The following is a 10,553-nucleotide window of genomic DNA, read 5'->3' as shown; positions in this document are numbered from 1 at the left end:
AATGACAGAACTGATTTGCATGAAAGTTTGCACCCAGATAGCTTATGACCTAGACTGGAAAATAGGCTGCTTTTTTAAGAATTGCCACCTGTTTGAAAATGAAATTTTGCTCAAAGATGGTTTATGACCTGGATTGAAAAACAGGCTACTTCCTTAACCGGTTTTCCGATCAGAACGAAATTTAGTACACTTATTACGGATTTCGGAAGGATGGTCTTAGACTGAAAGTAAGTCCGATAACTCAAGGCCCCTCCCATACAAATTAGAATTTTCATATTACATACATATCTCTTGAAGTATTTGTGGGAGAGAACTGAAACTTGGTATAGCGATATCTATGTGAAATCAATGATGGCATTAATCGATTGATGTTTTAATCAGTTAGTTAATTCGATTAAATTCAATCTGATTACAGTTAATCATGATTAATTTTAACCTGACTGAACAGTTAATCGTGACCGCGATTAAAAAATTAATTTTTAATCATTAACTCTTAATTTGATCAAGTAGGCTTGGTGATTAATTAAGTTATGCTGGAATTTCCCTGTGCACACAAAGCAAGTTAATCCGGTATGGCGAAGTCGGGCTTCCTCATCCATCTAAGCAATTTCGTGTGCATTTTCATTAAGATATATACCAACAAACGTTTTACAAACTAGGTTTGTAAAAGTTCACAGTTTATGTATTACTAATAACAATAATTATAATTTTTTTATATCATGTGCTTTTTATAAGCGTAAAACACAAAATAATTACTATAACTGGTGTTTGGTTTCAAACTCGGACAAACTAGACAAATTAATCAGATTTTATTTTTAATTGGATTAACGATTAATGTTTTAAATTAATTAAACGTAATCGCAGCCAGCGATTAACGATTCAAAAAATGTTATCATTAATCGTACAGTTGATAACGACTAATTAATTTTAATCGTCAAACGCGATTAACATTTTAATCGTTAATCAGATTAACAGTTTTCCAACACTGTGTGAAATCATGTTCATATTCACGGAGAAAAATGGAGGTTTTTGGAAAAGAGGCGTAGCACCTCCAATACTGACTGAAAGTTTCATATTGCATATCCCTTCAAATGTTTGGGGTAAAGTACTCAAGGTTGGTATGGAAATACATATGTATGTATGTATGTATGTGAAACTAATACCATACTCATGGAGAAAAATGAGAGTTATTGGAAAAGGTGATGTGACAACTCCCATGCAAATTGATTTTTCTATGCTGCATATCTCTGGAGGTGTTTATTGCAGAGGACGGGAATTTGGCACCGAGATGTGTATACAAAATTAATTCCATACTCATGGAGAAAAATTTGCGTTATTCGAAAAGGGGGCATGGAACCTCCCGTACAAATTTACTTTTATACTGCATATCTCTAGAGGTGTTCATGGTAGAGTACTAGACTTGGTACTGGGGTATGTAAAATCAATTCTAAATTCATGAAAGAAGATTAGGGTCATAAGAAAAAGGGGCGTGGCACTTTCTGTGCAAATTGACTTTTTCTTGCCACATATCCCTGGAAGTGTTTGTGGAAGAATACTGGAACTTGGTATGGAGTTGTGTATACAAAATGTTTCAATTGCTCATGGAAAAAATGTGATTTATTAAAAAAGGAGACATGTCGCCTCCCATACATACTAAAAATTTCTTAGTACATATCTCTGGAAGGATAGAAAATATTTGGAAGTATTTTAAATTTGTTATGGAGATTTATTTTATAAGTGCCGTACTGATAGCAAAAATTTCTTTTAATGGAAAAGGGAGAGCCGGGTTCGGCCTTATAATCTAAAGCTCTCTCTTGAGGCATTTGCTACAGTAATGAGAAGTGGTATTTTATCAAGGCCAGGTTACTGAATTTGAGTTGGAAATATTAGAACCCGCCGTGGCACCTCCAAGAAGGTTACATGTTTACGCGTCGTATACCTGGAACCATTTCAAGGTAAACTTAGAGGGATTGATATCTTTCGTATGCCTAGCGCGCAGACGAGATTTTATAATTTCATAGTTTTAAATGGCCTAAATACCTTAACTCGCTTAAAAAATAACGAGCTATAACGAAATGGGCACAGAAATAAAATTTAACATCATTAAATTATTTTTCATATTTGTATAAAAGCGCGGGGTGAAACCCGCGGGTATAAGCTAGTAAAACATATATCTTTGTTCTGTAACTCAGCTACTTCTATCGAACTAGTTCAAATAGGTGAACTATGGTCCAATAAGGTGAACGAATTAAGACTCAGAAGAGTTAGTTCATTGAGCTGAACGAACTAGAAGTGAACTAATCTTTATATTGAACTAAAAAATCCAACTGTAATGTACGTAGTTCGTAGCTATCGGCGGAACAATTTACGGAAGTTGATTGTACCTAAAATCTAGTGATTATACCTAATGTACCTTTAGTCAGCAAACGGCGGAAGAAGGTACAATTGTACCTACTTTTTCATCCCTGTTAAGTACGAAGTTAATTTGACAAAAATCTTCGCCGGAGCCCACGCAGGTTTTCATCAAACAAAAATCGTATCTCAGTTTTTATCATAAAACAGATAAAAAAACAACATATTTTGCGAATATCAGACTACTCTAAAATCATAAATTTCATGTAGTGTGGCACGAAAGCGTAGGACAAGTATTAGGTTCCGTAGAAAAACGTGCGACATGGCACTCAATGTGTTAAAGTAGCTCTCTCTTTTTGTAATTTTGTCTTGGAATATTGCATTTTCATACATTCAGAATATCATACATTTTGATATATAATGTTATTAACATTCCCTTGTTTTACGTATATTTTCTTGTAATTTTCTCCATATGTTAAATTTATACATGTTTTATCTATATTGTGCTGGTTAAAAAAAGTTGGTGGAGACGCAAAAAAATAGATCCAAATAGGCAAGTGAATAACTAATAATTGATTTTATTTTACATTCTTTCCGTTCCTTGCTTGCTTAATCTATAAAAGCAAAAAATAAAACTGTTTACAGTTCATAACAAGAGAAGCTTAATTGAATCCAATTATGAATGATATTCAATCCAAATGCTCCATCCCTTATCCCATACATATTTGGTTATTTTTTTAAGCGTCTCGTTTCGTGATTTTACCTGCCTTCCTTCCTTCCTTCCTCCCTTCTTTTTTGCTGTATAAGTAGATGCTTCGTTTGTTTCGTCTTCACCCTAAAATAATCTTATTTAGAAACATAGTTATATACTTATCATATAACAGCAGTAGAATGATCCATTTCATTTCTTATTCAGACGCATCGTCTACAATGACCTGAACAATATTTCGCCTGAGCACTACACGAAGCATATCACCACACGTTTGGCAGAGATCAAGGCCGTCGAGAGTCCGGCCGATCGTTCAGCGCTCATACAGATATTGGAGAGTACCTACCGTTTCGCGCTCGGTTCTCTGGCAGGCGGTGAGTAACATACGCATACCTTAACATGAAACTGAAGCTCATCTGCTTATTTATGTGCTTAGCCGTGGGCGCCACTGTGGTATACCCCATTGACTTGGTGAAGACACGCATGCAGAACCAACGCACAGGTTCATTCATCGGAGAAATCGCTTACAGAAACTCATGGGACTGCTTTAAGAAGGTAGGTATAAACAAATTGTGATCGGAATAAACTTTTCATGCAAAATTGATCTTTTATACTTTAGGTCATCCGCCACGAGGGTGTACTTGGTTTGTACCGCGGCTTGCTACCGCAGCTGATGGGTGTTGCGCCCGAGAAAGCCATCAAGCTCACTGTGAACGATTTTGTACGCGACAAATTTACCGACAAACAGGGTGTGATAGCAGGGTGGTCCGAAATTATGGCCGGTGGTTGTGTAAGTACCCGAGAATTAATATAACCAAAATGTTTCAGTTACGTTTTGCAAAGCATTTTTCATAGTTTCTGTGTACTGCGTAAAAAGTTCACCTCAGCTTTCGTAGGGAGCTTGCACGGAATGGGTACTCAGGCGAGCTTACTTAACCGTTGTAACTAGATAAATGTTGACTAGTCTAATCTCCGCTTTTCTCGCGATTCCTTTCAGGCCGGCGCGTCACAAGTGGTCTTCACCAATCCTTTGGAAATTGTTAAGATTCGTCTACAGGTTGCCGGTGAAATCGCGGGAGGAGCTAAAGTACGTGCCTTATCTGTTGTGCGTGACCTGGGTCTATTTGGCTTGTACAAAGGTGCACGCGCGTGTCTGCTGCGTGACGTACCGTTTTCTGCTATCTACTTCCCCGCATATGCGCACACAAAATCTCTGTTTGCCGATGAAGATGGGTAAGTAGAAGAGAGGATCATATAGAGATAAATGAATGAATTTGCGGGATTACATTTCTATTTTTGAAGAGAAACGCGTCTCTCTTCCTTCTGCTCCTTTCCGTTATTGAGGTTATGATTGGGACTGGGATTAAGATTTAACCAAACCAATACGATATTCCCAGTTAGCGTAGTCATTTAAGAGATACCAGTATTGCCAGATTTCTTTGTAACAAAAAACTCTAACCTCCAAGAAAAAAGGGGTTGAAGCGCTAACAACGCCAACGCAACGCCAAATGTGGATGGGCTTTTTCCCTGTATAGCTTAAAAATTTATTTGAAAATAAGAGATGTTTTAATTTATTGATTCCAATCTGAAATTGAAAAAAACTGTAATTTGCACTAGGAAGTAATTTTTACAAAACTGTAATCTGGACGATAGAGCTGGCAACACTGATACACTCAACATTTTAGAAAAAAAAAAAAATTAAAAAATACAACTCTGAATGGGACATATGCTATTGGTGCATGCGTATTAAAAATAACTAGGGACGCGACATTTTTACAAGTTTTGGCTATTTATCTTTTGTTTATTTAATGTGTATTATTTGTTTATGAAAGTATAGCCAGTGCACGGACTTTACCACTTTATTGGTAGATCTGTCAACTTTTAAACGAACATACATATTTTTTCATCCAACACCTTAAATAAAAATGAAAAGTTAACTCTGACCATAACCAATTTAATACTGGCATTGCATCTCTATCAGCTCTTTTTTTAAATATTTTTCTTTTGCCAACGTTTGTGTGGGAGACTGCCAAACGAATGGGCTGCAGACTTCAACCATTTCAAATCTAACTTTAATCGAAAAATTTTGTAGCGGAGAATAATGGTTGGAGCCTCTCTCCTATTAAATTAATACAATGCCTGCATCAGAGCATTCGTGAGCGAATAAAATTTTATACGAAATTTCTTTTTGACCATTCGGTATTGAGTTCGCTTTTTCAATTGTAATTGTATTGGAGAGAAAACAACGGTCATTTTATTTCATTCGATTCAAATCCTTGCATTCGATCACGGATGCCGTGGTGATTCGTGCCCAGTTTAATGTAGAGGTTTTTTGTTGAATATTTTGTTGACCTGAAATACATTTTTTTTTGTTTTATATAAAAATACAATATCTCAAGGTGAATTCATATAAAGTTCATATGATTAAAACGTATCTAATTTTTTTCTTTTAAATAATGTACCAACTTCTACCATTTTTTAGGTGTAAAATCTACCACTATTAATTTTTTCAAAGTCCGTCCACTGAGTATAGCTCACTATCTAACAAAAATCGTGTTAGTCCGAATTTCAAACTTAGTAAAAAAATCAGTAAAGTTCGACAAACTGCCATTGAAATTTCAAACTTTTAACTAGACTTTTAAGACAAAAATTTGGTGTGCTGTTTTGTAGCCCATTCAATTTTAGTAAAATTAAGTGCAGTCGACTTTTGAAAATTATATTTTGCTGACGGTGTCATGCATTTCATTTTTTTTTATATTTAGGAAAATACAACACATAGCCAGCAAATTTCTGAATAAAAAGTTTGAAATTTATATGAACATTTGTTTAAATTGTACGAATATTAAGGTTTTGACTCACATGGTTTTCATTAGATAGTGAGCTATACTTTTGTACAAAATAATAAATTTTAAACAAACCAAAGAAAAAAAGCCAAAACTTGTTAAATTTTTGCGTTGCTATTTTTTCCCCCGCAACCGTAGGCACTTTTTTTTGGCACTTTCGAAAATGTGTATGTATTTATGTAGATATGTATGTATACGTTATACTTAAAACCCCTTTACTTTTATCATTCTTTAGTTATAATCATCCGCTGACCTTACTAGCGGCTGGTGCAATCGCTGGGGTGCCGGCTGCCTCACTCGTAACACCCGCTGATGTGATCAAGACCAGGCTGCAGGTTGTGGCGCGCTCAGGTCAGACAACCTATACGGGCGTGTGGGATGCCACAAAGAAAATCATGGCCGAAGAGGGGCCACGCGCCTTCTGGAAGGGTACTGCCGGTAAGTTTGCATGTACAATTTTATCTGAAAATTTGATTATGCTATTTTATTTTTTTTTTATATTGTATTATTCTCGTAGCTCGTGTCTTCCGCTCTTCACCACAATTCGGTGTCACCTTGGTCACTTACGAATTGCTGCAGCGCCTCTTCTATGTTGACTTCGGTGGCTCGCATCCATCTGGGTCGGTGGTGAACAAACCAAATGTCATTGATGATACTGCACAAAAATTCAATCCCGATCATATTGGAGGCTACCGCGCCGCTGTGCCTCTCCTCAACGGCATTGAATCCAAGTTCGGCCTCTACCTGCCCCGTTTCGGACGCGGAACGACGAGCACAAGCACCACAACTGGATCGTGATGATTCGATGTGGTTGGCAATGGCGCCGATTGTCGACAAATACATACACACATAGTTGCTCTTAAATAAGTCTACTGTTAAATAATTTTTAATAAATGTCTATAAAAGAATGTTATTAGAAATGGTAAAAAAATTTAACGCATACATAAATAAAACAATTATACATAGTAAACGAATTGAGCAATTGTGCAAATAATAAAGAAGACACATACACAAATACATATAAAACCATATATTTTTTGCTAGATAAATATTTATTATATTTCAACGATTTTCAAAGGCAAAAAATTAGACTTACATACATACATATAAAACGAAGTGAACACATTTTGTATACAAAGAGCATATGTACGTACATATATAGCATAACACTAAAGGATCAAATAAACGACCGGAAGTTAAATATACATATGTATGTATAGGTAGCAATTTTGCCAACTTTTCAGAAAATCATACACGCATACACAAACAGGACAATGTCAAAATCAAATTTGAAATAAACCAAAAATAATAATAACTTATTAATCGTGTAGAGAAGAGCTATTTAAACTGTCCGTATAATTGTTTCCGTACAATTCATGAGTGACCTCTCGCTTTGTGCGAATCTACAAGAATGTAAGAAAAATTTAAATACACAAAATTTTGTGAATTACTAAGTAATTAAAAATATTAAATAATAATAAGTCACTGATTAGTAAATTATATAGAGTTTGCACCCTTTTAAAATGCTCTTTAAAATCGCAAATACTAAAGATACAACAACAAAGAAAACCAAAAAAATAATAGAATAATGATGACTAGTAAATTTGTTAAATTGAGTTTGGGGAATAAACGCATAAATAATATAATTTATTAGAATAAAAAGAAGCAATTCAAATTTAAAATCGCACACAAAAACGAATAAATATTTTTATTTAATGGTCACTTCTGCAAGTCGCCCTTTTAAAGTGCAAATCATTTTTCCATTGGAATACAAGTATTGGGTAAGTTATAAATATATACATATATATGTATCAGAGTTGTGAAAAATGCATTAAATTTTTTAATGCATAGCATTTTAATGTAAATGGAAAAAATTAATGCATTAATTTTTGATATTTAATGCAAATGAAGATTTGAATGCATTAATTCCGAAGAAATAATGCTAATGATTTTTTTTTGTATTAACATTAAAATGTTTAAATGAATGCTATTGCAATAATTTATTGCATTAAAATTATAACAAGCAATAAAAACCCATTAACTCATTTTATTTTGAAGTAAAAATTCTTTGCTGACGTTGAGGGTAGAATTTTAAGGTCAAAAATGATAGTGACGAACTTTAAGGCTGGTTTTCACTATGTCAAGTTCAATGGCATTTGTCGTTAAATATGTAAAAACACATTGTCAAATGGAACTAAAAAACTGCTTATTGACTAATTTAGATCAGAGTAGGTCCTTAGTCGTGTATATGCCCTGCTAAATTGGCTATCTTTCCGTTTTTGGCTCATAATATATGTAATCGGTATGCCTCAACAATCAACATAAAAATCTACAAAAGCACTCTGAGTTGCATGCACATTGGCTTTTATTTTCATAAAACATCTAACAATGTTTAGAAGAATTTTTCTACAAATACATATAATATAATGAAGCTGAAAAAACTATTAGTAATTCTTCCAAGTCCTTCCAAAAGAGGCTATTTATATTACACCAGAAAAAAAATTTAATGATTTTTAATAATGCAAACGAGCAAAAGTATTAAACATTTTAGTGCATTAGCTTGGATAATTTAATGAAAAAAAATTTCATTAGCATAACATTTTTCAGAATTAATGCATTGAAATATTCATTTGTATTAAATTTCATAAATTAATGCATTAATTCTTTACATTAACATTATTGCTTTAAATACCATTAATGCATTACACAATTAATGCATTTTTCACAACTCTGATATGTATGTAGGTATGTTGTAGAGGTGCCGGTTTTAAATCAATTAAATCGAATACAGGCTAATGGAGCCGATACGATATTTCGTAGATTTTTTAGTTCCGATTCTCCATCCGTCAATCGATTTAAAAAATTCGATAATCGACATTCGCTTTTTCCTCAGTGGCAACATCGATGTTTGAAAGGAAAATATCGATGAAACATCAATATTTTCTTACAAAATTTGAGAATTAGGATATTTAGCATTTCTCTTTGTAAATTTTAGCTTGGAAATAAATTCTACTAAATAAAAAAAGTTTAGATGTACGATAAAGAGTTTGGTTTTTTCTATATTTAACTAAAACATAATAAATTATAATGCTTTTGCCTCTTCAAGATATTTGCTGACGCAAGAGTAATAAATTTGAGTTTAACAAAAAATGTATTCGAGGGCTCGATATAAAAAATAAATAAAATAAAAATGTATAAATGAGGTAGAGTTTAAAGTCTTTTAAATATTACTAAAATGTTTGCTGACTTATGAACTTATGAAATGTAGGGTTGCAAGTTGCAAAAATATCGATGTTGCGAAAAAAACATCGATGCATCGATGTTTCTCCTGCTCTAGCATTAAGCACTTTTGTACACTTTCTATTTTGCTCGTAGGTGTGATTTTTTACAACGTGGGCCACCATACTATGCCCCCATAGAAATGAATGGAACTTACGACAGCTGCGTACATGTTTTGCCTATAGTATTTCTCCAGAATGGACTCCGACACTCCAGCTCTGAAAGTATTCCACTCGGAACCTGCTGGTGGATAAGGGGTTGGCATTTCCAAATGGCGTCAGTTGGCATAGAAGATAAACGACTAGCGTGCTTTGTTGAACTCGGCCCAAATCGCTGAGGCAGTTACATCGCCAACTAAGAGGAAAGAGTTTCTCCAGAATTTCAGTTTATACTGAGTATGTCCCCTTTCAGACACGTCAAGTCTTGAAAGCAATTCTTATCGCATTCTCTTTTGTGTTTTCTCTTTGCTTCCACACGCGTCAAGTTTTATTGAATTCAAGTCCTTTGATCTTTAAATGGGAAGCAACGAAAAGATCAAAAGAGAACAAGAAAACTTTAAACGAATTGAAGGTACGGAGGTATCTGTACTCTTCCCCTCTCTTCCCACCTCCTTCGCCAACGAACGAGCAGATATGAAAGCAAGACTTGACGTGTCTGAAAGGGGACTATAAGAAAATTGGTAGCCGATGTGATGTAGTGGTTAAAATTAAACATAGAAACTTGTTTTTAATAGCGGTCGTCTAACGGCAGGCAATATACATATGTACGAATTAATTAAACATTTTTTTTTAATTTAATTAGTTTTTCTGATCTTTGTGCAAGCTTTCAAACTTCTATTTACCTGGATTCTGCCCCATATTTTGAATGAAAATTATTCACAACAAATAATTAACATAAGCTACCAACATCATCGTTTTGAGTTTTGCTGCTATTATTTTACTCGCAGATATATGTAGAAATTAAGGTTTGGTTATAACGCTACCGGTTCTACCGCTCAGGCCAGTCTGGCTGAGGCCCTTAGCAAAAAGGGGACAAGCAAAATTTAAAAAATTACAACAAAAGAAGTTCTCAGAGACGAGGCTGAAGATTGCATACCGCGGTCGTCTTCTCTCTGATTTTGAAACATTGTAATTGATTGTCTATGATTTGGGGTGTGTCTAATCGACCACATTCGGTTTCAAAGTCAGCAACTTAGCAGTCATACAGTGTGTATGGCAATTTTCCGCTAAATAAATACAAATTAAAAAAAAATGTTTCTGCTACTGAGACAATTGTCAAGTTCAAAACAGCGTTTCCCAAACTTGCTAACGGTGGGCATATATGTATGTACTCGTATGTATGTATGTATATGTATACCTATGTCACTATTG

General features: G+C 34.3%; 1 protein-coding gene across 1 annotated transcript; it reads left to right on the top strand.

Annotated features, from left to right (window-relative positions):
- Window positions 1-3,268: 3,268 nt before the first annotated feature.
- On the top strand, window positions 3,269-6,921 carry LOC118736792 (calcium-binding mitochondrial carrier protein Aralar1-like; the record flags this gene model as incomplete). The annotated part of the gene is given in 6 exon segments (XM_036466827.1): window positions 3,269-3,435; window positions 3,498-3,616; window positions 3,681-3,851; window positions 4,059-4,294; window positions 6,140-6,342; window positions 6,422-6,921. Coding segments are annotated over 6 exon segments (1,177 nt in total), but the record flags the coding sequence as incomplete, so codon positions are not given.
- Window positions 6,922-10,553: the final 3,632 nt, after the last annotated feature.

This window comes from Rhagoletis pomonella, unplaced genomic scaffold, assembly GCF_013731165.1.
Source record: "Rhagoletis pomonella isolate Grant_MI unplaced genomic scaffold, Rhpom_1.0 Rhpom_scaffold_00004, whole genome shotgun sequence".
NCBI lineage: Eukaryota > Metazoa > Arthropoda > Insecta > Diptera > Tephritidae > Rhagoletis > Rhagoletis pomonella.
The sequence above is the reverse complement of the archived record's forward strand: the minus strand, read 5'-3'. Positions and strand labels throughout refer to the sequence as shown.